This window comes from Prionailurus viverrinus, chromosome F1 (genome assembly GCF_022837055.1).
Source record: "Prionailurus viverrinus isolate Anna chromosome F1, UM_Priviv_1.0, whole genome shotgun sequence".
Lineage (NCBI taxonomy): Eukaryota > Metazoa > Chordata > Mammalia > Carnivora > Felidae > Prionailurus > Prionailurus viverrinus.
Window position 1 is genome coordinate 2103242 of NC_062577.1, and position 27299 is coordinate 2130540.

General features: G+C 49.3%; 1 protein-coding gene across 2 annotated transcripts in view; it reads right to left on the bottom strand.

The window, feature by feature from the left end:
• Positions 1-27299, bottom strand: part of KIF26B (kinesin family member 26B) — a 474080-nt gene that overhangs the window by 122813 nt on the left and 323968 nt on the right. For both annotated transcript variants that reach the window (XM_047840985.1, XM_047840984.1), the window contains one exon: positions 17608-17791. In XM_047840985.1, coding sequence (XP_047696941.1) covers positions 17608-17791 — 184 coding nt within the window. The remainder of the gene's footprint in view (positions 1-17607; positions 17792-27299) is intronic.

The following is a 27299-nucleotide window of genomic DNA, read 5'->3' on the forward strand; positions in this document are numbered from 1 at the left end:
GGTTGGGGTGGCCACAGGGCAGCCGTGGGCATATCCAGGTTCAGGCCCCCCGCTGGCCTGGGAACCACCGCTGTCCTTCCCCAGAGGAGGCTGAGAAGCTGCCGGTGGCCCCCTGCTGGCCCTGCGTCCAGGCGGTAGTCTGTTCAAGTTGCCCTGGCTTTCTCAGAGTCAAGGTCCGTTTCAGCATCCAGAATGGATTTCTCATCCCTGAAACCCAAGGTTGCCAGTGACCGGCCTCCTAGGAAGAGCTGTTCCTCCCCTCAGTGTCAGCCCTTGGCTCCTTGACTTTGGAGGGCTGTTGGCTAAGTGCCACCTCTGGTTGGATGAACACTGTCTGAGATTGGTCTCAACTTGGACCTTTACTCAACTGGGACCTGTGCTTCTTCCCCTTAGAGTTTCAATCCTGGTTCCAGACCTAAGTATGAACTCACATCTCCCTGTACCCATCTCCTGAAGAGCCGCCTAAAGTGTCCACACCCATGGATCGCTGGGAATCTCAGCCCCAGCTTTCCCCATCTGGAATGTCATACCATGCCCTGAGCTCCACAGCACCCACGGAGGAGGCTTTCCCACAGCCCAGAGCCGGCCACATGCCTCGCTTTCTCCGCCACAGTCACGGAACGCTTGCAATGATCATTTTCCCCATTTCACAGATGAGGAACTTAAGGCCCTAAGAAATAAGTGTCTTCCTGCTAAGGACTGAACGTTCGCGCCCTTTCCAAATTCGTATGTTGACACCTAAGCCCCAATGTGATGGCATTAAGAGGTGGGGGCCTTTGGGGGTGACTGGTCAGGAGGTTGGCGCCCCCATAAATGGAGCCCCCCAAGAGCCTCCCAGCCCATTCTGCCATCGGAGGACACAAGAAGTCTGCCACCCAGGAGTGGCCCTCACTGGACCACGCTGGTACCCTGATCTCAGACTTTCGGTCTCCAGGACCCCGGGAAGTAAATTTCTGTTGTTTGAAAGCCCCCCGGGCTGTGGCGTTTTGTTACCGCAGCCTGAACAGACTAAGACCCTTCCCAGGGTCACACGGCAGCCACGTGGGGAGCGCCGGGGTTCCAGCGCACGTCCTCAGATTCCACGTTCCTTCCGCCGACAGACACATCGTGGACTCATCACGCTGCTGGTGACGGAGACAGTGGAGGCGCTGAAAGGCGCGTCTAGTGACCCCTCCTTAAAGAGATCTTCGTTCTGTCTCAGACTTCACGCCCACTTAAGGCCTCTAAACCTATTCAGCTTTTCCACTAACTGGAGATTAATACCAATACCGATACGATATGAATGCCAATCATTGACGGTTATGGAAGTTATTCGGAAAATTCCAGAAATCACTTGGAAAATTCCAGAAATACAAAATTAAAAAACAAAGAACACCTGTGTCTGTTTGCTCACACTGCAAAGCCAGTGTCTCCCCCCCCACGGCGCCTGGTGCTTTTCTGAGTGCGCCCAGAGTGTCTGTCGAACGACTGTTTCCCCGGGAAATACGGGGAGTTAGATCACGGCCCAGCCTGAGACAGACATCACGTATCACGGCCGTCCGGCTGCATGTTTCATAACGTAACCTTACAAGGGCCGACTTGGGAGCCTGCGCCCTCTGGCCATGAGCTCTGCACCGCTAGGGGTATGGGACGGCGGTGGTGAGCCACCGTGGGAACAGATAAAAGGAGAAACAAACATTTTCATAAAGACTGATGTGCTGAAGTCTGGACCTTTCTGTGCAACACGGGGTAAGCAGAGGGTGGCCAGCATGAACTGGTACATGTAAAACTGTCCGTCTGGAATCAGTGCTCCCCGGAGGCACCTTCATCTCCCGCCAGAACCACAAGGATGTCAGTGCTCCCCGGTGGAGCAGTGCCCAGATCCTCCTCTGAGGCCCCCAAGGCCTTAGATTTTCTTCCCGCTGCACACGGCCCCTCGTCACTCCCCGGGGTTAATCTCTGCACAGTGTCTACTCTAAGCTCTCTTGAGCCCACATACCACTCTTCTCCCCTAGAAACTACTCAATTAGTGTGAAAAGTGGTCTGCAAGACGAACTTCCAAAGAAATCCTTATTTCAAAAGCACAGAGAGGGGTGCCTGGGTGGCTCAGTCAGTTGAGTGTCCGTCTGACTCGGGCTCAGGTCACAATCTCATGGTTCATGGGTTCAAGCCTATATCGGTTGGATTCTGTGTCTCCGTCTCTCTCTGCCCCTCCCCTTCCTGTGCCCCGCCCCCATCTCAAAAACAAATAAACATTAAAAAAATTAAAAAGCAAAACAAAACAAAAGCACATAGTAAATGCTCACTTAGTACCGCTGGGGTCTGACATGGATCACGTTCGAATTTAAGGCACATCGTCCCTTGCACTGGTCTTTCCTCCTAAGTGCTCATTAATGTTTCCTATGAACCACCTGAAAATGCAGGGGATGACCGTCATCTGTCCCTCTTGTAGGGCAGCATCATCATCTCCCAGGACATGTTCCTCCTCACCCCAACCCTGATGAGCCAGCGGGAAGAGCCACTTTCTTAGTCTGTACACCAGCCCTTGCCTGGAATTTTGAGCCTCGGGCCAGAGAAGATAGAAACCTGTCCAGTCTGCTGGTGGAAGCTGTAAGACACGATACCTTATATATTTTTTTCCCAGATTTATTTATTTTGAGAGAGAGAGAGAGTGAGTGAGTGAGCATGGGAGCAGGGGAGGGGCAGAGAGAGGGAGAGAGAGAGTTTCCAGCAGGATCCGCGCTGTCAGCGCAGAGCCCAACACAGGGCTCGATCTCATGAACCGTGAGACCATGACCTGAGCTGAAACCAAGAGTTGGAGGCTGAACCGACTGAGCCACCGAGGTGCCCCAAAACACGACACTTTAGAGCTGTCGGCACCCGTGTGAGGCGAAAGCTGATCCAGACTGAAGAAGAATGAAGCCAAAATGTGGAAGGAAGCACAAATAGGAGAGAGAGGGAGAGAGAGAGAGAGGGAGAGGGAGAGAGAGAGAGGGAGAGAGAGACAGTCCCGAAGCACTCAGGAGATCCCGGCTCCAGGGCTCCTGACTTCACGGTCTGGTTCCATGAGTCACCAATATCCCAGTGTCTGAAGCTAAAAAGACTTCTAATTAACACAAAACCCCTTTCGTCCTCCCTTACCCCCCTCCTCCCATCCCTGTTCCAGACTACACCACCTTCGAGCACACACACATCTTTCGAGATAACTTCAGAACCTGACCCATCACGGATGCCAGTTCTCACATCCTAACAGGAGCATTCTCAAAGGGAAGAGGCAATGCTGGAGTTTTGGAAGGCAGGAAGTCTCTCCCTTGGTGGTCAAAGCAGAACAGAGGATACACAGGGGATGGGAGGGCACAGCCCGAAACAGGAGCTGGCATTCATGCATGACCTTGAACAAAGAGCCCCTCCCTTCACCCCGCCTCGGAGAGGAAAAGTATACCATCCTCAGCGCATGCTCTCAGCAGAATTCTACCCATAAGCAAAGGACGTGTGAATTCTCTCACTTCTTTTTTAAAGTTTATTTATTTTGAGAGAGAGAGACAGTGCAAGTGGGGGGAAGGACAGAGAGAGAGAGAGAGAGAGAGAGAGAGAGAGAGAGAATCCCAAGCAAGCTCCTTGCTGTCAGCGCAGAGCTCGACGTGGGGCTTGAGTTTATGAACCATGAGATCACGACCTGAGCCGAGACCAAGAGTTGGACGCTTAGCCGACTGGGCTGCCCAGGCGCCCTGATGTGTGAGTTCTCTTAAGAAAGAGTCTGTGGGGATGTGAACGTGTCACACGCCACCGTGATTCATCCATACGATCTAACTGTCGGGGCAAGTGCAGGCAGTACATCAAAGTGTTAAAAATGAAACAAAAGTACATCCTCCTCTGCCCAATGCGCTGCCCGTTGTCATCACGCTCCAGCACGGATCCTGGAGGAATATCAGAATGTACTCAGTGAAGAGGAGGAAGGAAGAAAACTCACCAGGAAGCCAGTTATCTTGTGCAAATTCCAGCCGTAGCTGCCATGATAAGCCAGAGCGATGACGACAAAAAGAGTAGGTACTTTTAGTTGTCTACCCGAGAATGATCTTGAACTCTCTCGAATGAGGGGCTCCGGGCACGCCCTCTCCCCGCCCTGCCTGCACAGACCACAGCCCGGTCCGTGCTCACAACAGATGTCTTTACACAAAAACAGAAACTCAGACGTTTCCATCATCACTGATCTGGTGTTCTAGACCCAGAAGTCTCAATGGAGCTGGATCACCCAGAGAGCTTGATACAGTCTAGGAGGAGATTAAGTATCAAGTCAGCTCCTGGGGTCCCGTCCCCCACAGTGCTGACCCTGAGTTCTCACTAGCCTGGAGGAGGGGTCAAGGGCAAGGGCACCTTCTCTCATGGAACTCAGAGCAGGTTTCTGTTTGTTTGTTGCCTTTAAAAATATCATTCTGGGGGTGCCTGGGTGGCGCAGTCGGTTAAGCGTCCGACTTCAGCCAGGTCACGATCTCGAGGTCCGTGGGTTCGAGCCCCGCGTCGGGCTCTGGGCTGATGGCTCGGAGCCTGGAGCCTGTTTCCGATTCTGTGTCTCCCTCTCTCTCTGCCCCTCCCCCGTTCATGCTCTGTCTCTCTCTGTCCCAAAAATAAATTAAAAAAAAAAAATCATTCTGAATATTAATTTGCTTTCACCGGTAATTTACTTTTACTGCATGGAAACCACAGGAGGCGATCCATACCAGGGGATAAAGCAACACAGAACAACTATAAAGCTCTCCGGGGCGACGAGGGAAGGGGAGAGTAATGGGACTCTGGCAGCAGAGGAGGCCCGCCCCACCCCTGCCTCGGCCCCTTGTCAGCCGGCCCCCGACTGGAGCCGTACCACATTCAGGGACATGTGCATGGACACCACAGGCCTCTCCCGAAGCCAAATGAGTACACAGGAAGGGTGCAGAGAACAAGTCCCAGAACTGGGCTTCGTATCCCTGATCTACCTCAGATCAGGAACGTGACCTTGGGCAGACGCCTTAGATCTATTTCAGCTTCCTCAGAGGTAAAATAGGGGTGATCACAACAGACCCTTCCGGCAGAGGTGAAAGGAGGTTTTAATACGTTAATACAAGTTCAGCACTCAGAACTGTGCCCGGCACAAGGAAATGGCCAGTCTGTGTTGTACGGTCAGGAAAAGAACACTGGGAACCAAGACACAGGGTCTCCCTAGCCACTCTGAAAAGCTGTGCTGTCTCTGGTAACTCTCTTGCCCTCTCTGAGTCTCAGTGCCCTCATCTATCTCTCGGGGCTGTTTTAAAGGTCAAGGGAGAGGATACAGGTGAAAGCGTCTGCAGACCATAATACACAGATGTGAAAGATCACCCTAGGAGAAGGAGACCCACGTCATGGTTCCAGCCTTCCCTTTGTTCGCCTATGTGATGGTAAGTTTATGTGTCCATTTGGCTGGGCCAGGGCACCCAGATATTCGGCCAAACACTATTCTGAATGTTTCAGTGTTTTTTTTAGGTGGGATTAACATTTTAATCAGCTAACTGTGATTAAAGCAGATTACCGTCCATACCGTGGGTGGGCCTCACCTAATCAGTTGAGGTCTTGCTAGAGAAAGAACCGACCTCCCTGGAAGAAGAGGGAATCCTGCCCGCAGACTGCCTTTGGACTTGAACTGCAAGTCTCCCCTGGGTCTCCAGCCTGCTGTCCTCCCCTGAAGGTTCTGGACTTGCCAGCCTCCACAGTTTTTCTCTCTCTGTGTACATATATGCATCAGTATCTGTATATGCACACACACACACACACACACACACACACACACACACTGCTCTGCTTCTCCAGGAGCCCTAATATACTCACTATTTACTGAGTACCTGCGTAGGATGTGAAGGGGGACAAGAGAGATACGACCCTGCCATCAGGAAGGTTATGGTCAACAGAGATCCATGAAACGCTGAATTAGAGAGACTGTTCATCCAAAGGGTGGTAGGTACAATGGAGAGAAAGTTGGGGCCCCTCAGCAGGGAAATCTTCCCCGAGGGGATGGCATTCCCGTGGTATCCAGAGGATGGGCAGAAACCAGCCAAGCAAAGACCAAGCAGACCCGTAGACAAGAGCAAGCTTTCTGGGGGAGGTGACATCACAGCCTTTTGCTTCCGGCATCCACTCCTGGGCCGGGATCCCGCATCCACTCCTGCCCACCCAGCGTGTGGCTTGTGCTTGTACCCGAGCCGACAGCCGATTTGGGGGCTGTGTCGCCGGCAGCAGGCTGAATGGCTTTATTTGTTCTGAAGTCTTTTCAGGGCGCTACCTTTTCCATTTTCTGCAGATCAGGGGACGGAGTGGAAAGCAGGCAGACCAGCAAACCCTGCTCCCGGCTCACCCATGGGATAAAGCATTCCCAAACTCAGGGGTGGTGGGTATCTGGCCCAAGCTGCTGAAGGAAATAACCCTTGGGAGAAAAGGGTCCCTTTTTTCCTGCAAAAAGTGTCAAAAGATTCCAGAGGTAACTTCCTGCGGGCTTCCTGTTTTGAGAGAAACGTCCAGCAGCCCCTTGTGTAGTGATGACGGCTGTAGCTGTGCCTGGGTTGATGCAGTGGGTCTACACTGCCCGATCCCATCCTCACAACACACCCGAGGCTCTCCTGGTGCCTGGCCCCCAGCCGCTCCCCCATCAAGGCCGGCGAACTGAACTCACTGCGCGGTGTCAGTCCCCCGCCCCTCCGTCCACACTGGCCTGTCTGCTAAGGTTGCGCCTGCACATTGTCACGTATGGGGGGGGGCCTTAAATGCATTGCTCTGGGGTGGGGGTCGGGGGACTGGGTCGCCTGGGAGCATCGGGACGAGCAGACATGAGTGCTCCTTCCCTTGGTTTACCAGCAGGCTCACACTTTGGGTAAGAGAGCTGAGTTTGCAAACCTAAGAAGCCAGCATGGGAAGCAGACGGATTTTACCAGTACGGGTTTCAGCAAGAAAATGCCTCTGATTGGCCCCAGCCGGCCCAGACTCCACCGACGATTCACTGCTGGTGGTAAGGAGATCTCGGCTCCAAGGGGACGAAATTTCTGAGTAGTTGGCTATAGCCACGGGGCACAGACCGGACCCAGGGAAGGGGAAAAGAATGTGCGAGGAATTTTGTCCCTGGCACGCACGGCTATTATAATGGTTCCGCTTCTGGTTGCTTCTGTGGGAAGTCAAATACTCCAACTCAGTGCTGGAATTTAGAGGTCAGTGTTGCGGCCTGCACGTTCGCGTCCGTCCCAAGGAGACGGTTTTAGGATGGATGGTCTTTGGGGGGTAATTAGGTCATGAGGGTGGAGCCCTCTCGAATGGGATGAGACCCCTGTAAGAAGAGACGAGAGAGGTTTCTGTCCTGTCTCCCATGGGAGGCACAAGAAGGTGGCCGACCGCGTGCACACCAGGAAGAGCGCTCTCACCAGGCGCCAGATCTGCCAGCCTGACCTCGGGCTTCTCAGTCTCCAGAATGGTGAGAAATAAGTTTGTGTTTCAGCCCCCCAGGCGATGGTAGTTTTGCTCAGATGGTATCACAGAGCACGGGCTGAGATGGACTTGAAAAGTAAGAGGGGGATGAGTAGGCAGAGGACTGTGATTCAGGAACCATTTAACAATCTAACGGAAATTCGGGTTTGCTTTTAAGAACGTATCAACATGGGGGCGCCTGGGTGGCTCCGTCGGTGAGGCGTCCGACTTCACTCAGGTCATGATCTCGCGGTTCATGGGTTCAAGCCCCGCGTCGGGCTCTGTGCTGACAGCTCAGAGCCTGGAGCCTACTTGGGATTCTGTGTCTCCCTCTCTCTCTGTCCCTCCCCCGCTCGCAGGTAGTCTCTCTCTCTCTCTCTCAAAAATAAACATTAAGAAAAAAATGTATCAAAATGATTCTCCCCTTCTACAGGGACACATTCTAGTTCAAGGAAGCATCAGAAAGGAATTCACATGTTTTGTTATGCAAGTCTCAGGAGGCAAGAACATTTCCTACTTGGAGGCACGAAGGAAAACTTTCTAATTCACTCAGCAGTTTGGACTCACCATTTTTTTTTTTTTTTATAAAACATTACTCTCCATCCCATTTTAATGGGATAATTATGATTAACTTTCCTTTCGGCCATTAGCAAGAGAAAGACCTAGAAAGATACGATGCGAGAAGTGTTGGCTTAAAACAGACCTACTGTTCCCAGGCTCTTGATATCAGTAATTGTCTAATTGTGCTGAGCCCGACCAAAATGCGGTTTTTGCCAAAGAATGATCAAAAGCCTTCTTCTGGCATCATAATCCATCTTATTGGCCTTTGGTTAATTGAGAATGTGGCATTTATTCCAGAGAGAATTCCCTCATTTTATCTTGTGCTTTCATTCCATAAGTCAGGATGCTAATTAGGATTACAGGTACTCCAGGAGGCCCCAAGCTTATCCAATTACGGCACTGGTTTCTAGCCTTTAAAATGTCTCCTCAGAAAAATCACCTTCGTCTTTCTCAATGCTCACATGTGCACACACACACACACACACACACACACACACACACGCACGTGCTAGCACATGCCTACCATCTCAATAATATGTAAAAAACAAACAAACAAACAAATAACCCTGAAAAAAGTCAGTAGGATTGAGGCTGAAGATACAAAATAGGGAATAAGATTAAAAATCTCTCATTCTGCCTTCAAGGCTTCATGACTGATCATCTTCCTGGGTTGAAACTCGCCCAGAGATGTTCCTTCTGCAGGACGGCCGAGAACATCAGTGTCTGGAGAACTTCACGTCCCTGGAGCTTTGACCGGGTCTTCAGAAGACCCCTATTCTTCAGCTAAAGCAGACAGGAGTTCAGAGAACTGGAAAATGTAGAAGCTCTATGAAGAAAATGGACATACAAATCTCTTCCCCTTCCTGTGCCCCGAAGGCTACAATAATGGGCCGAGATAGAAGACAGATTACTCTGAGCCGCAGGACCCAACTATTCGTCCCTGCTCACCCACGACTCCTTTTATCCGGTTTGTTCTGTGTAGATATCCCAGGCAAAGAGAGGCCCAAATGGAGTGTTTTATATTAAGTAACACGCCCGCCCATCCGTAATCAGATCTAACGAAGCTGAACCGTGCCTGCTTAACCCTTCTCGTTTTCCATCTGATAATGAAGACAAAGGAGCACTACCTCCATACAAGGTGACCAGCGGTCTTAGGGGCAGTCACACTAGTAATGAAAAACCAAAATGGCGCCCCACTTTCCTTACACATGTTTGACCATGACCCTTTCTGCCGTGGCCTTTAACGGAGAACGTCTCCTAATACTTCCCTTTCGTTGGCAGCAATGAAAGCTGCTAATTGGAGAGTGGCGTGGCAGGGGCTGTGGACAAAAGTCCCCATGACTGAGGCCATTTGGGTTTGTTCCAGAATCAGCTTGGCCCTTGGAGGGGCCCCAAGAGTGTCTGGGATGGGGCAGGCCCAGAGCTGGGAGGGTGCTGTGACCGCGTGGAAACCTCTGCATGGGGTGCTGGGGGGCAGGACCTGGCAAGATCCTGAATGAGTCTGAATGTTTTCTCCAAGCCTCCTTTCTCCTTCAGATGCAGACTGGAAGACGGGTCAGAATAAGTAAGAAAGGAAGGACAGAAAACCAAACTCCAACTATAAGAGCTTAGCAGACTCCAGCAAAACCAGCAGAGCACAGACAAGAACTGTAATTAGGGAGGGGAAGGTCACACAAGTTTACTCCCCAGAAGAGCTGACAACTTAATTTACGAAGCTATCAGGCTGGCCATGTGATGAATTATTTTGTATTATTTATGCAGTATTATCTATGCATCCCTTCCCCCCACTACCCCCCCCCTCCAGCTCTCCAAAGTAGAGAACTCACAAGTCACTTTCCCCATGTGTAGCATTTAAGGACAGAGCAGTCACTGGTGAGTAGTAGGATCCAGAATTTTCCATCACATTTGAATTCTTTATTTTGTATACATTCTCAAAATGAATGTCAAAGGCTGGCTCAAGTCTTTCCTGTTTTCTCCGACAGCTTTGGGATGAGGAATGGTAGAAGCAGGAAGGAGAAATTTGACAATCTGCACTCTGTTTAAATAACCCGGACCCTGGTGGGCTGGAAGGCGTGAAATTCTCCTCCACATATCCTGGCATCACTTCCTAAACAAGGGAGGGATACGCCAGCCACTTCTACCTGTTGAATACATAAGAGCTACCTTAGTACCTTTTAAAAATCTTATTTTAGGGGCGCCTGGATGGCTCAGTCAGTTCGGCATCGACTTCTGCTCAGGTCACGATCTCACGGTTCGCTTCGTGAGTTCGAGCCCCGCGTCAGACTCCGTGCTGACAGCATGGAGCCTGCTTGGGATTCTCTCTCCCCCTCTCTCTCTGCCCCTCCCCTGCTCGCATGCTCAATCTCTCTCTCTCTCTCTCTCTCTCTCTCTCTCTCAAAATAAATAAATAAACTTAAAACAAATTTTTAAAAATCTTATTTTAATCAATTTTTTCTATCTCATTTTCATCTTGTACTCAGAATGTCAGTTGGAAAGGAATCTGGGCTTCCTCTTCAGGAGAGTGTCACAGGGTTTAGTACAGGCACACCTCATTTTATTGTGGTTCACTTTGTTGTACCTCACAGACACTTAATACAAATTGAAGGAACGTGGAGACCCCGTGCCAAGCAAGTCTACTGGCGCCATTTTTCCAACAGCAGCTGCTCACTGCCCGTCTCTGTGTCACATTTTGGTATTTCTCACAATATTTCTAACTTTTCCATTACCATACTGGTTATGGTGACCTGCGATCAGCGATCTCTGTTACTACTGTAACTGGGGTACCACAAACTGTGCCCATACAAGATGGCGAACTAGTCAATAAATATCGGGTGTATTCTGACAGCTCCACCGACTGGCTATTCCCCATCTCTCTGCTCTCCTCGGGCCTGTTCCCTGAGACACATTAATATTGAAAGTAAGCCAGTTAATAACCCTACGGTGGCCTCTGTGTGTTCAAGGGAAGGGAAGGGTCACACGTCTCTCGCCTTAGATCAAAAGCTAGAAATGGTGAAGCTGAGTGAGGAAGGCACGTCGAAGCTGATAGAGAGAAAGCCAGGCCTCGTGCACCAAGCAGCGAGCCAAGCTGTGGATGCAAAGGGAAAGTTCTTGAAGGAAATTACAACTGCTACTCCAGGGAACACACGAATGGCAAGACAGCGAAACAGCCGTACCGCCGACGTGGACGAAGCGTCCGTGGTCCGGACGGAAGAGCCAACAGCCACGACACTCCCTTAAGCCACAGCCTGACCCAGAGCAGGGCCCTGGCTCCCATCAAGTCTGTGAAGGTTCAGAGAGGGGAGGAAGCTGCAGAAGACAAGTCTGAGCTGGCAGAGGCTGGGTCACGAGGTTTAAGGGAAGAAGCCATCTCTGTAAAAGTACAAGGTGAGGAAGCAAGTCTGATGGAGAAGCTGTAGCAAGTTCTCCAGAAGGTCCAGCCGAGACAATTAATGAGGGGGCTACACTCAACAACAGGTCTCAGTGTAGACATAACAGCCTTGCATTGGAAGACACCATCTAGGACTTTCATGGCTGGAGAGGAGTCTGTGCCTGGCTTCAAAGCCTCAAAGGACAGGCTGACTCTCTTGTGAGGGGCTAATGCAGCTGGTGAGGACTTTAACTCAAACCCTATGTCCGTGTGGCATTCCAAAAATTCCAGGGCCCTTACGAACTATGCTACATCTACTCTGCCTGTGCTCTAGAAATGGAACAAGGCCTGGATGACAGCACATCTGTTTACAGCATGGTTTACTGAATATTTCAAGCCCACTGTTGAGACCTACTGCTCAGAAAAAAGAATGCTTTTAAAACATGACTGCTCAGGGGCGCCTGGGTGGCTCAGTCGGTTAAGCGTCCGACTTCAGCTCAGGTCATGATCTCATGGTCCGTGAGTTTGAGCCCCGCGTCGGGCTCTGTGCTGAGGCTCAGAGCCTGTGCTCAGAGCCTGGAGCCTGCTTCAGATTCTGTGTCTCCCTCTCTCTCTGCCCCTCCCCCGTTCATGCTCTGTCTCTCTCTGTCTCAAAAATAAATAAACATTAAAAAAATAAAAAAAAAAAAAACAAACAGGACTGCTCATTGACAGACAATGCACCAGGTCACCCAAGAGCTCTGATGGACACGGACGAGATTCATGTTGAATTCATGACTGTTGACACGACATCCATTCTAAGCCCATGGATCAAATTTCAGGTCTTGAAAACATACATTTTGTAGAACCATAGCTGCCGTCGACAGTGATTCCTCTGCTGGATCTGGGCAAAGTAAACTGAAAGCCTTCTGGGAAGGATTCACCACCCTAGACACCATTAAGAATACTTGTGATTTGTGGAAAGAAGTCAAAGTATCAGCATTCACAGGGGTTTAGAAGAAGTTGGTTCCATCCCTCAAGATGCCCCTTCAAGACGTCAGGGGAGGGAGTCCCTGCAGCTGCGGTGGAAACAGCAAGGGAACCGGGCTCAGAAGTGGGGGCTGCAGACGGGACCGAAGGGCTGCCATCTCCTCGTCAAACCTGATCGGATGCGCACATGGTTTCTGGAGGTGGAAGGTCCTCCCGGTGAAGACGCTGGGAAGACCGGTGAAATGACAACGGAGGATTTGGAACAGGACATCAGCTGAGCCGATAAGGCAGCGGCAGGGTCTGAGGCAGGACTCCAGTCCCGAAAGAAGTTCTGCCAGGGGTCAGAGATCAGGCTGCGTCGCGTGTTCCAGAGAATTCGCTCATGAAAGCAAGAGTCCAGCGATGAGGCGTACTTGTCTTATTTTCAGAAACTGCCCCAACCCCAACCTTCAGCCCCACCACCCTGACCAGTCAGCAGCCGCCAACAGGGAGGCAAGACCCTCCAGCAGCAGGCAAATCATGACTCACTGGAAACTCAGATGGTTAGCAGTTTTTAGCAATAAGTATTTTTTAATTAAGGTATGTGTGTGTGTACATTGTTGATTTAGACTCAATGTTACTGCACACCTAATAGACTATGGTATCATGTAAACGTAACTTTCATATGTACTGGGAAACCCAAAACATACATTTGGCCAACTTGATTGTGATCTCCGCTTTACCGCAATGGGCTGGAACCAAACCCGCAGTAGGTCTGAGGTGTGCCTGCAACCAAATGACTTCTACCGTGGGAAGGTTTATAAATCTGTAAAGGAAAAAGAGCCTGCACGAAAGAGCTCACGTGGTTCTTTTATTTTTTTCTGTACTAGGAGTTTACACATCAAACGAGACAGTTGAGAATTCTGCTAAATCTAGACACTATAGGAGTTTACACATCAAATAAGAGACAGTTGAGAATTCTGCTAAATCTAGACAATATAGAACCTGGTGGTGACATGGGCCAAGCAGCGTGTCTGTGTGTGTGTGTGTGTGTGTGTGTGTGTGTGAGCGAGCAGGAGACAGAGAGACAGAGAGAGATTATTTACAGAACATACCTTTTAACAGAGGTCAAGATATGCTGTTACCGGGTTTGCAAAACAGCGCTGAATGAAATACACACACCTTAAAACCAAGGGCTGAGAAGAACAAACGGTTATGGCCCAGCATTTACAGCAGAAGAGAAATAATGCAGCCAGACAAGCAAGTCTATTTCTAAGTCCCAACTCCTAGGACTCTGCCAAGTCGCCTGCCTTTGGGCCGCACTGCCCCAGGAAGAGAAATCTCAGGAAGCACTCGAGAGACGCACAGACGGTTGCGGACAGATGGTGACGGGGGGCCACCCCCCAGGATGCCTAGTCTTAGCAGGGATCCCCAGGGGCAGGAAACGGCACAGGAGTAGTGGCTGAGGCTGCTGCCAGGCAAACATCTTCACGGGAGCCTCGAGTTCCCGGAGATCAGGACACCCCCCACTTCCTTTGCAGGGAGGCACCCAGAATGGCCACCCTGCTCCCCTGTAGTGTGCCCTCCTGGGGCACCCACGGCGGTACTTGGGACACGGTACCTCTATAGACACTCACTGAGTAAATCAACTATGACACGTCCTCCCCACCTGTCCCCGCTTCATTTGCCACGATTCCCCTCCAAGTTTCTCCATCCAATTTTGGGCGATCACTCCATCGTTCGCAGCATGGGTTCTCTGGCTGCGAGCACCCACCTATACGAGCGGTCTTACGTCCCCAAGACACGATGGGGGAACACAGGCCGAGTGCTCAACATTCCAGCTTTGGAGGCACTCCTGGGGGTCCTGAAGGGGAAAGGAGGGTCTTTTCCCCTCATGCTTCCTGGATTTCCCTCCAGGTGCTCTCCTGGGAAGAGGAGAATTAGCCAGGTACTGGTGGATTGCTGGCCTCACCACCGAGACCATTGCCAGTACCGTCACCACTCTCGCCTTCAAGTGTTATGCACAGGGGGTGCCTGGAGGGGCTCAGTCGGTTGAGCGTCCGACTTCGGCTCAGGTCGTGGTCTCGCGGTCCGTGAATTCAAGCCCCACGTCGGGCTCTGTGCTGACAGCTCAGAGCCTGGAGCCTGCTTCAGATTCTGTGTCTCCCTCTCTCTCTGCCCCTCTCCCACTCGTGCTCTCTCTCTCTCTCTCTCAGAAATGAATGAACATCAAAAAAAAATTTTTTTAAGCGATACACACAGGAGGCATGGCTGCAAAGCCGCACGTTCGGTGAGTTCAACAGGTAACGTAATTTGCTCTAGAAGCTTGTAATCCAAGACAGAGCTCTGGCATGAAGCTGTGACAACAAATGAATGAACCTGAAACATGGACGTTAATTAATTGTGCAAACAAATTTCCTGAGGAACATGTACTGACTTAGGGGAAGGAGCCATTTTCGAAGAGATTAGAGGTATCATTTACACATAAGCCAAATCAATGAAATATAAACAGGCACTAAGCTTCTCTCATCCACTAATCACCTCTATCTGTTCATTAAGGATGTGTCTACAAGACCGCTTAGTATCGTTTTGTTGATATTACTTGCAAGTTAGAATTATTTTAAGGCTGCGATGCCAACTTTTCCTTTAAAGCAGATTGTCCTTCGATTTGGTCCAAATTGGTGAGATGTTTTTCCTTTTTTTTTTTTTTAAGTTTATTTTGAGAGAGAGAGAGAGAGAGAGAGAGAGAGAGAGAATCCTAAGCAGGCTCTGCACTGTCAGCACAGAGCTCGATGCGGGGCTCCATCTCAGGAACCGCGAGATCGTGACCAGAACCGAGATCCAGAGTCGGACGCCTAACCGACCGAGCCACCCAAGCGCCTGAAATCAGTGAGACTTCTAAGACTGACTGGAATAAATGCCCCAGGTTGAAAGTGCTGGAAGGAGTGGCCTCTGCCTTGCCTGTCCCTGACTGCACGCCTAGTGTCCAGCACTGTGCCTGACACATAATAGGTGCTCAACAAGCATCTGCAGTTTGCCAAGGCGCACCCCCGGGGCCGACGACGCCCAGACGTTTTCTGTGTTGTGTGTCTGCTGTACTTCAGCTCCGGACACACTGAAGTTACTGCAAACCCTTCCGCCCCCGCGGCCTCCAGAGGAGCTTTTGGCCTCAAGCGGTGCCCAGCGGCCACACTGACTCTGGGAGGAGGGTCCGGGTTGCTGCTGGCCTGGTCCCCGCCACGGAGCGCCTCTGGTCTCCCTGTGTGTCTGCCCTTGGCCGCTCCTGCTACCCTTCCTCTCCCAGCCGTGACTCCGCAAAGGGAAGCGTGTCCTTCTCCCCTGGATCAAGGCAACTGGATCCCACGGTTATTTGGCTGCCCCCGTGGCCCCAACGCACTCTTGTCCCCACCCCAAAGTGTTAAAGATCATACATACCTAGTGGCAGCCCAGTGAGACCGCAGAAAACAAAGTAGCTGTAGGTGTTGACTTCTAGGCTTGAGTCGGGAGGAACCCGAAAATCTCTTACCCCCTGGGGGGGCCTCAGTTATCTTGTTCACTAAACCCACAGGCCTGGGAAACGCTCCCGGGTCTCCTGAGGGAGTCCTCGTGTGGTTGAGGCACGAGAGGTCAGGGTTGAGCGGGGCTTGCGCCTCACCCCCACCTCAGGTTTAAATAATTAAGCGGCTTCTGGCAATTCAATCAAGCTTCTCAACTTCGCCCATACTGATTTATATACAACACTTACTATTTATTCTATTTTCAATTCTTTTTTTTTTAATTTTTTTTCAATGTTTTTTATTTATTTTTGGGACAGCGAGAGACAGAGCATGAACGGGGGAGGGGCAGAGAGAGAGGGAGACACAGAATCGGAAACAGGTTCCAGGCTCCGAGCCATCAGCCCAGAGCCCGACGCGGGGCTCGAACTCACGGACCGCGAGATCGTGACCCGGCCGAAGTCGGACGCTTAACCGACTGTGCCACCCAGGCACCCCGAATTCTGCTGTACTTCTAACTAGACTTCGTCCAGGGGCAGTTCGGCTCTTGCGTTCAAGTTCCAAACTCCTCTTAGCAAAACAGAAGCCCGTGTCCGCTTAAAAAATGGGTCAGGTGGTCAATTTTATGTGACGTGTTAGCTTTACCACGATTAAAAAGAAAAGACACGATTTTAAAGCCCTGAATTACCTGCCCTCCTCAGAAGGCAGCATGTCAACCATCCGTGATGACCTCCGTGAGGGTGTCACTGTCCCCCCTCACCAGCTGTCCCCTCTACGAGTCCTTCCCTAGAGAGAGATCCCAACCCGCAGGGTTTTCTCCGTCTCCTTCCCGGCTGGTGAGGCAAGGGCAGCCCTACAGCCCTTGTTCCCTACTCTACTTCTGGGCCTGGGGGAACCGTCGGGAAAATTCCAGAACCGCATACTTTCCGCTGGAGTAAGCATTGCTCCGTTCAAAACAATCTTCCAGTTTATTCACCGTCGGGAAGAGGAACACGGCAAGTTCACGCCTTCCCGAGGCGGGTGGTGAAGTTGGGGGGTGGTGGGAGAGCACGGAGGAGGGGAGGAGGCAGAGAAGCAGTGAGGAGAGGAAGGCGTGGCCAAGAAAGAAGGGGCAGAGGGCCCCACGGTGAGCTCCAGAAGGCCGGTGAGTTACAGGAAGACCAGGCACCTGGAACGGCCGTGACTGGGGGTCCAGGGGAAAAGGGGATCAGCGACCGCGCAAGCTCGGTCCTCACAGTACAGCAGCCAAGCCTTCAGCCAGACCTGCAGCGTTCCAGAAAGAAGGCGGTGGCAGATCGCATTGAGCGCGCAAGGCACTGGCGGGGTTGTGTGACCCGTCCCACTTCTGACGAAGACGAAAGAGACACAGCAGCCACCTTTCCTCAGCTAAGTGTTTTCCTGAGTCTCGGCTTATTCTCCATCTGAAGAGGAGAGTGTGAGGAGGTCACCCAGGCACCCACGTCGGCACCGAGAGTCTGGGGGTGGTGTCTGAAAACGAAGTTTTCGAAGCAGCCTCCGCCTGCTGCCCTTTGTGTCTCTGTTTACTTCAAACGGCTACAGATCTGTCGACACTGCCCAGCTGCCTGTGTCCTGCCCAAACCCAATCAGACCTCGAACACTCTCATGGTCTCCACCGGCCACGTCATACACGGGACTGAAGAAAAGCTGACAGTATTTCCAAGTGAATCTCATTTTGACCCCTGTGCTCCCTGGTCACCCCCTTGTGTTAACAAACCAACCGGGCTCCTCGTCCTCTGCTTTCGCCTCGATGCGCAACCCGCCCCACCGCCCAGCACCTACCTTGCCCAGGCCTGGCGTGTCCTTCACCTTGTTGACGGCCCGCAGCAGACAGGGCGGGGCCGGGGGAGGGCAGGTCTGCAGGATGCCACTGAAGCTGGTGGCAAAGAGCGGGGGCTCGGCCACAGAAGACGTGGAAGGCCGGTGTTTCTTCTTTTTGGAAGACAGATTCAACTTCTGGGCGGCCCTGGAAGGAAAAATGCAGAAAAGGGCCAGTAAGGAGAAAAGTATGGTCCAATCAGATATGCTAGGGTTACTTTATTTCCTAGCTCTCTCTCTCTCTGTCTCTCTTTTTAAATTTTATTTGAGAGACAGCCTTTCTCTCTCTCTCTTTTTAAATTTTATTTGAGAGAGAGAGAGACAGAGAGAGACAGAGAATCTTGAGCAGGCTCCACACTCAGCGGGGAGCCCAATGCGGGGCTTGTTCCAAAGACCCTGGGATCATGACTTGAGCTGAAATCCAGAGTCGGACGCTCAACCGACTGAGCCACCCACGTGCCTCGTGTTTTCTTTCTCTTAAAGAGCCCCTCGTTCTTCCTGAATCTTGACAGTTCCCTGTTCATCCTCTGGGTGCTTGCCAGTAGCCCCATCGCTGCCACGACCCTCATGAGCTACCCAATCGCTCACACAGAAGAAAAATGCCATAAAAGTGCACGGCTCTTGCAATCACGATTTACAAAGGGTGGTTTGTTATGTAACTCAGCTTCAGCATGGACAAAGCTGGTCATCTCTGGGGATAAAACAGCACCCGTTAGGTTAATCGTCCCATGGCTTCTCTGGCACCAACTCAAGTGTGAGAGACCTTATGAGCTATTTAGAGATTCTAACAATTCCAAGCCAGCCTGATGACGATCTACAAGGTGACCAAGGAAGGCATGCTCTGTGCCTGGTGGTGGAAGAAAACGGCCCAATGCGATGGGGAAACATGAATCAACCTGGTTTCAGAAACAGAACACCAAATCAGAATGAAGTCCAGCCAGGGTAGATGGTGCTGCTGAGCGCAGGGGCTGCTTGGGTGGAAACCAGGCTTTTTGCGGGGTGGTCTTTCGATACAAAATGCAATTCACTGGGCAAGCACCAGGGGGTGAGGGTCAGAGCCAGCAAACTTGGCACAGAGCCTGCAGATGGGGAACGGTGCGGGGGGGGGGGGGGGAGTGGGGGGGTTGCCAACATTGTTAATAACATCTACTGTTCATGTCACGTCTCCGACCATTCAAATGCTCTGCAACACTTCCTCTTACAGTGAAACGAGGCGAGTGGCCACAAGGCAGAGGCATTTCAGAGACTCTAACATAATCGCTTCTGGATGAATTCTTGGTGTTTTCACACCGTACTTGTGTTGGACGAATTCCAATTGCCTCATCCAATGGTATTAAACGTTTGAGCTGCTGTTTAAAACAACCAGACTACCATGACCTTGTTCGACAGACCAAAGCCTCCTAATCCATCCACTGTCAGCTGCCTGACAGGTCACCAGTGACGCAGGTCAAGGAGACAGAATCATCATCGCCTGCACCTCCTCCCGTCCCCCATCTTACTGATCGGGAATAGTTACTTTTAATCTTGGGTCGGTAATTGTCATCGTCTGGCAAATCTCTTGAGCTACAAAATCGCCACGGTGCAGATACAGCCACCAGGAATCATCACTTCAAAGTTTGTATGTTCTTAGCTGTAAACCCAAAAATCTTCACGAGAGTGAAATACAGGGGAATGGGTTACGTGAGGAACAGGAGGGCGGAGCCCCGACGCCCTGTGCCCCACCTGGAGATCTAACAGACGTCTCGTACTTGAAGACCAAATTCATGATCTTTTCCTGAAAAGCTGTATGCCCTCAGCCTTCCCTCTTTCAGAAAATGGCGATTCCATCCTGCAATGGCCCCGACACCTCTGACTCCTCTTTCTCTCACACCTGCCAGCCGATCCATCAGGAAACCTTATTGGCTGTAACTTCAGAATAGGCCCGTGATGTACTACCTCTCATCACCTTTACTGCTCCTGTCTCCCTCTGAGCCACTAAGCTCTCTTGCCTGGATTCCTAAAATAGTCTCCTACTTTGTCTCCCTTCCTCTGTTGCCCCCCACCCCTAGCCCCTGCTGTGCAGTCTATTTTCCACACAGTTGTCAGAGTGGTTCTGCTAAAACATAACTGCTCAAAACCTTCCATTTTGCTTCTTATCTCATAGTAAAAGCCAAGTAATTACAGGGGCCTAGAAGCCCTCACATATATCCTCCCTCATATCTCAGACCACCTTTCCTACTATTCTCGTCTTCAGTTACTCTGATCCAGCCATACAAGCCTCCAGATACTCCTGATACGCTCTAGCCACAGGGCCTTTGCACAGGCTCCTGCCTTGGCCTGGAATGCCCTGCCCCAGGTAGAGCTAGGCACATGGTTTCCTCCTTTACCTCCTTTAAATCTTTCTTCAAATGTTACCTCATCAGTGAACCTACCCTGTGCACCACGGCAGACTGTAGTTTCCAAAATGGCTGCACCGATATATATCTCATCTCTTACACTCTTCCTATGACACGTCATTGACCTATCTCCATTGACAGGCATGGTCTATTTTCCTTCTCTTTCAACCTCAGTGGAACTTTGACATTGTCTTGAACCCAGAATATGGTGGGAATGATCCAAGTTTGGGTCGTAACAGACAATATGGCTGCTACCGGCTCTCTTGCCCTGGGAACCCAGCCTCCATGTTGTGAGGAAGCACAAGCCACACAGAAACGGCCACGCAGAGAAGAGCTGAGGGCTCCAGTCAACAGCCGGCGTCAACTACCAGACGTCTGAATAAATGAGCCTTTAGATGATTCCAGGGGCCATACTTCAAGTCTTCCAGCTGAGGCCCAAGGCATTGTGGGCAGAGATGACCCATCCCAACTATGTCTTGTCCCAAATTTCTGAACTCCAGAGACCACGAGGGATAATAAGTGATCACTGTTGCTTTAAGCCACTAAGTTTTGGGGGTAACTGGTTGCACAGCTATAGTAAATGAACCACGACCTTGCCCCCAATCTCCTCGTTTCCGTTATCCTGCCTGCCTTAGCCGCCCACCCCCTGCATGGCACTTATGTCTTCTAATACAGCAGGTGACTTACCTAGTATTCATGTTGGTTGTTAATTGTCTGTTTCCTGTCTATAATGTAGATCCTGGCAGGGCCAAAGAAGCATATGTATATGCTGAATGAATGAATGAAGACCCAAAGAATTGGGGATATTTAGCCTGGGGAATATAAACCAGGAGAAAAGGGAGGGAAGAGTATTTAAAAAAAAAAAGTCTAAAAAAATTAATAGGGGTGCCTGGGTGGCTCAGTTGGTTAAGCGTACGACTTCAGTCCAGGTCATGATCTCACAGTCTGTGGGTTCAAGCCCCGCGTTTGGCTCTGTGCTGACAGCTCAGAGCCTGGGGCCGGCTTCGGATTCTGTGTCTCCCTCTCTCTCTGACTCCTCCCCGCTCATGCTCTGTCTCTCTCTCAAAAATAAATGCACATTAAAATTTTTTTTTTAATGAATACATGCTATGTAGCAGGAGGTATTCTTTAAACAAGAATGCCAGATAACTTCACAGGCTATCTTTCTGAATCTCAGAAAACCTGGTGAAGAAAATAATAGCACTCCCATCTCACAAAGAAATGAGACTTACAGAGTCAAACCCAGAGTCTTTTTAGTACCTGACCTAAATCTGAATACCCAGCTTCTTCAGATGCTGAGTAGAGATAATGGGCAAGTTACTTCAATTCTGATGTTTATAATGTATACAAAGTGTCTCCAGAGCACCTGGCATGTGCTTGGCATTCAATCATACGACCATCGTCCCTATTATAAATGTTATCATTTCTGCATAGTAAGACACAGCAAAAATAGTGCCTACCGTTACAGGCTTTTTATGAAAATTAAGATTGCACGTGCAGTGTTCAGTAACAGGAAGTTCTTTTTTTTGTCTTTTTTTTTTAAAGTTTATATATTTGTTTTGAGTCGGGGGGGGGAGGGGCAGAGACAGAGGGAGAGAGAATCCCAAGCAGGCTCCACGCTGCCAGCACAGAGCCCGGTGCAGGGCTTGATCCCACGATCCTGAGATCATGACCTGAGCTGAAATCAAGAGTTGGATGCTGAAGTGACTGAGCCCCCCAGGCCCCCCAGGAGGTTTAATAGACGGTACTTTGAAGGCTTATAGGCAGTGAGGCTAAGACCTAATCTAGGTCTCCCTGCCCCATGTTGCACCACACCATCTCTTACCAGGCAGGTAAAACAGAAAGGCATAATTGGGTTTATAAGTGTAAGTGATATCTTTCCAGAAATTAGAGTAACCCATTAGTAATGGGTCTGCTTCGCGAAATAGCGAGCTCTTTGCCACTGGAAGCATCCAGATAGTAGCTACAAAGGCACTTCCAGGGGGCAACAGGGGAAAGAATGTGTGCATTGGGAAAATCAGATGATTTCCAAAATCTCTCCCAAGATTCTGAAGCAATTCCTGGAAACTCTAGTCCTTTTAGGGAAGCCGTGGTTGGCTTCCATGCAGAAAAACAGAAATGGGGGGAATCCTTTTGCGAACACATTGAAAAATTCCTCTCTGTTTGAAACACGCATTTGAGATAAATACCCTTAGTGAACGCCAGAATTTGAAAGATGAACAAAAACCATATTTTACAGCCTTATATTCTAGAAGAACATTTTATTTTAATTTTGACATCGCTATAACCAGCTGTTTGATCTGTCTTACGTGTTCCAATTTCTTGCAAGTCAGTAGCTCCCACTCCTACTGTGTAGCACTCCAATGACAGGCAGAGAGGGGAAGGTTAAGGTACAGAAATCATTCATGGATAATTGTATTATCAGCGACATAAAGGAGAGGCAGTCATGAGAGAACAGAAAGAGTGAAGACATTTTGGCTAGACGTGTATTTTGCGTAATTAATGCCTTACAAGTTCTTTCTTCCGACAGAGAAAAACAAATGAGTAGGTTGTCTTATAAGATTTCAAACAACAACAAAAAAAGCCCTCCTTAAAACACAATTATAAGCAATATTTACTTGTCTTGTTCTTACCATGGATAATATCATATAATACCTCAAGCTATTCATCCTGGTACACATCTTTAAATATTGATGATCTTCATTTACTTCTCTGTGCCTTATTTCTTTTATTTCTTTTTTTATTTATTAACAACATTTTAATGTTTATTTATTTTTGACACAGAGAGAGAGAGAGAGAGACAGAGCATGAGCGGGGGAGGGGCAGAGACAGAGGGAGACACAGAAGCCGAAGCAGGCTCCAGGCCCCGAGCTGTCAGCACAGAGCCTGACGTGGCGCTTGAACCCAGGAACCACGAGATCATGACCTGAGCCGAAGTCGGACGCTCAACCAACTGAGCCACCCAGGCGCCGCTCTGTGCCTTATTTCAAGAAAAAAAGAGAGCCTCCCTAACAGGATGAAATCAATATTTACTGAATACCTGTCAAGAAAGTGGTGCTGGGGCGCCTGGGTGACTCAGTCTGTTAAGCGTCCAACTTCGGCTCAGGTCATGATCTTCTGGTCCATGGGTCTGAGCACTGCGTAGGGCCCTGTGCTGACAGCTCAGAGCGTGGAACCTGCTTCGGACTGTGTCTCCTTCCCTCTCTGCCCCTCCCCCACTAGTGCTCTGTTTCTCAAAAATGAAAAACATTAAAAAAAATAAAAAAAGGAAAAAGAAAATGGTGCCACGCTAAGCACATCAGGCTGGTGTGAACTTGGCGAGCATTGAAACTGGGGAGCTCAGTTCTTCCCTCTGGGTTCTACCCCTTTCTCTCCCTTGCCTTATCATCTCACCCAGGAGACAACCATCCTAACATATTATATGATGGTATCTGAATTCAGGAATCAGTTTAGAACTGACATGACCTTCACATGGGATGGTTCCTTACTCTGATTGGCCAGATCTACCCAAATCTAAAAAAAAAAAAAAATGAGAGAAATAATTACCTGGTAAATTTTATTGGTTTAGTTGGGGGGAAAAACCTTAGGTCTCAGTTATATAGATCAGAGGGGGAATTTATGAGGATTCTTCTTTTTTTTTTTTCCTTGGTGCTTGTGTGATAGACTATTTGACCTTCAATTTCAGAATTGTAGGGTGCTTAAGCGGAAAGCCCATCATTTTAAGTGTATCTCATGAGAATTAAATTGGGGTCTACCACCCTTGGTGTCTAGAGATTACTAAAATATTGACCTAAAAATCTTTTAAGAATTATTAGCTTCACGAAGCATAGAAGTTACCTTAAGGAAGAGGAAGGAATATCAGGCAGTATTGTCATTTTTTAATGATTCACTGTCCTGTTTAAAATCCTACATACTGTGTGTTGCTAACCACATTCTGAGAGCACTTCCTTTGATCTGAGGCGGGTGTTCAAGTGTGAGATGCTCGCATAGATGGGCTTATAAAAATTAAGAGGTCATTCAAGCTCTACCAAATTTGATCCAGGTAATTAAAAAAAATTTTTAATGTTTATTTATTTTTGAGAGAGATAAAGAGTGTGTGTGCAAACGGGGGAGAGGCAGAGAGAGAGAGAGAGAGAGAGAGAGAGAATCCCAACCAAGATCTGTACTGTCAGCGCAGAGCCCGATGCAGAGTTTGAGTTGTGAACCACGAGATCATGATCTGAGCTAAAGTCAAGAGTCAGATGTTTAACCGACTGAGCCACCTAGGCGGTCCTGGACCCAGGCAATTGACTGGTGAGACATCAGCTGAAGAACCAACCACTCCAGAGGAGGACAGGCTGAGGTCCTCAAAACGGCTACATCTGCCAAAGGGAAAGGGTCCTGATCCAGGAGGGGACGGCAGTGGTAGGATGTCCACCATCAGCACATGAAAGACGATCCAAACTTCAACTGAACGTGACAATGGCTGGGGCTGCCATGGGCTACGATGGCTTATTTGCCATCCTAAAATATGTCAGAGCTCCGAGGATGGAGACTGCCTGATAATGAGCAATGACATTAACAGATCACAGCAGCTCCTAAGAAATCTGTGCGGTCAATGACACAAGACGGAGAAGAAAATAGAGCCGACTGTAACTACAGAGGATGTGACAAGAATCAGCGGTCTAAGGCGAACCTTCTGGAAACAGTTAAGATATCCACGTGCAAGCAAAGAAACAAAACAAGGGCAACAGAGTGCCAGTTAGGTGTCACTGTGAGAGAAGACCTATTTAAAAGCGCTATGGAAATAAAAAAACGTTGAAAAAAAATTAAAAAAAAATAAAAAAAATAAAAGCGCTATGGCACTGCCGTGAAGCATGCTGGTCTTTCTGGAAACTCTCCAGCAGGGAGTGAGAACATCCTCCTTCACCTTTCCATTTCATAACTGGCTGTCCCTGAGGTCATTTCCATGTCTCCAGAGACTGAAAATCACACGGGTCTTGGGGTTTTCCCGATTTTTATGTAAATGATCCATTTCATCAGTGCTAGAAGAGAATTCGTGACATGACTCCCAATAAAATGTTTAGGAGCAAACCATGGCTGGCCATTAACGTCATACCACGGCGTGTAACACACTACGGCAGGACGCGATTACAGTTTGAACATGAATTGACTTCTACAGTTTAATGCACGATACTCACCCACGGTGATAATTTCTATGAATTTACCTTATGCTTAAAAAATTTACCCACTCTTCAACGGCTTGTCTAAGCTGCCGTCATCAACTACTTTAGCCTTCAGGGGCCTCATCTATTGCCTTGAAGTCTTACAGCAACTGGTCTTGAGAGTATCTATCTTGTGTTCCGACGTTTGATGAGACGCTGCTTTGAGGTGAGGGCTCTTGCCTCTCTCTCTCTCTCTCTCTCTCTCTGTCTCTCTCTCTCTCTTTCCAGCCCAGCACTGCAGTATTAACTTGCTGAACATCAATGTCACGTGTCCTTTCTTCTGGACCTGCCACACCGACCCCAGAACTCTGTGCCTTGTTGAGGTGACAGTATATACTACTCAAGTGCTGGGCGATCCATCCAGCCCTTGGGGTTACGACACATGGAAAGTCCAAGCTTACGTAGCCTAGGGTTCTAGGTAATGCTTAGACCTTGCAACAGAACGTCTTACTCTTTCTAAAGTATGTTCCATCCCTGGTCACAGCCATCCTCGCTGCTGAGAAGTTATCTGTACCACAAATGACAGGTTAGAAAAGAGGAAGGCTCCGAAGTTACCAGATCTTATCCACAGTCACAGGACTAGCGATTCTCATCTTTGATATTAGGATTCAAGCTTTCTGTCTTCTAGGACTGGGGATTTTCCACTGCCTCGTGCTATGATGCAACTTGATAAATAAAAGCAGTTATTTTATTTTATTTGGGCAAAATAAAACCAAATGATAATCATTTGATTAATAATGAAGACCAAAAAAAAAAAAGCCAGTTACATATTTTTGTATGTAACTCAAATCAAATCATATATAAGCATTTACCAATTACCGATCTAGTTGCCTAGCAACATACCTTCCTATCACAGGGGGAAAATGTCTCTGCTGAGTGAGTCGGGTCATGCCCAGAATTAGGACGTGAATGGCAAATTATATGAAAATGGCTTCTCTGTCCCTAAAATCCCAACCCAGAGTGAGTCCTTGCCTGACAATAACAGCAACACAACATCTACTGCCACCACCGACATCATTATGTACCACCCCCCATTACCTCCTGCCTTCCCCTCTGTAGACACAAACAGGATGCCGGAAGCTGCTTAGAATGCATCCGAGTGCTCTGGGAACCCAATCGGTCCATCAGGATTTACCGAATGACAGCCATGCACAACACAAGTGTGCAATCAATGGGCTACAGATATCACAGAAGTCACCTCTGAGTCACCCAGAAGCCTCTTTGTGTCCCAGAGTCCACTCCTAAATCGCACAGATGAGAAGAATCCACCCCACCCCACACGACTGATAACTTGATATCGGCTCCAGAGATAAAGAGAAGTGTGAAGGAGACTGGGGACACACGGCAGGTAAACCAGCTACCCAGTTCAAGGGCTTCCCCACCAGAGTCAAGCTGGAAGTTCCTCCTGAACTGTTATCCGAACCGCACACCATTCGCCCATACCTGGGGGCACAACAAAGGGTAAAAAGCAATGTTTGAAAACCCACGCCATTGGTAGATGTTACCATCCATGTGTGTCTGGAAGTTTTTCATGGTCAGAGTAAGAACGTTACGAACAAATGACAATATGGCTCAAGGCAAAAATAATGGCCGCGACAAGACCCCATTCATAAACCATGGTTTTTACCAAAGCTACTCAAAGTAAAAGCTTCTCCTTTGTGGAAAGCCAGGTCCCTATGAAAGTGTTAGCTGAGCCAAGGTCCTTGTGTGAAAAGAGAAATGCTTTCCTATGTCCAAATAAAGCAGAAGATGTCTGATTAAAAAAAAAAAAAATTGGCCGTTGGTATAGAAAGCTAAGCAGAAGTACAGATCATGGATTTGTAATTTCCTGGCTGTTGGATTTTAGAAACACCAAATAAACACTCCGTCCATGGCTTGGGAAGTTCAAAGGGAAGCATCCTCCGCCTCTGTTTCTGGAAGGTGCATAGGCCATGGTCTCCCTGATGCTGTGGTTTCTCAGGGCTCAGCTAAGTGGCTCCGATGTCTACTGGGATTTGGAACACTTTAAGAAAGACCCTTCCACCTGTCTTCACCACGGGCTAAGCCCTCTCCGCTCATTAGGTTGCCTGTTGCTCAG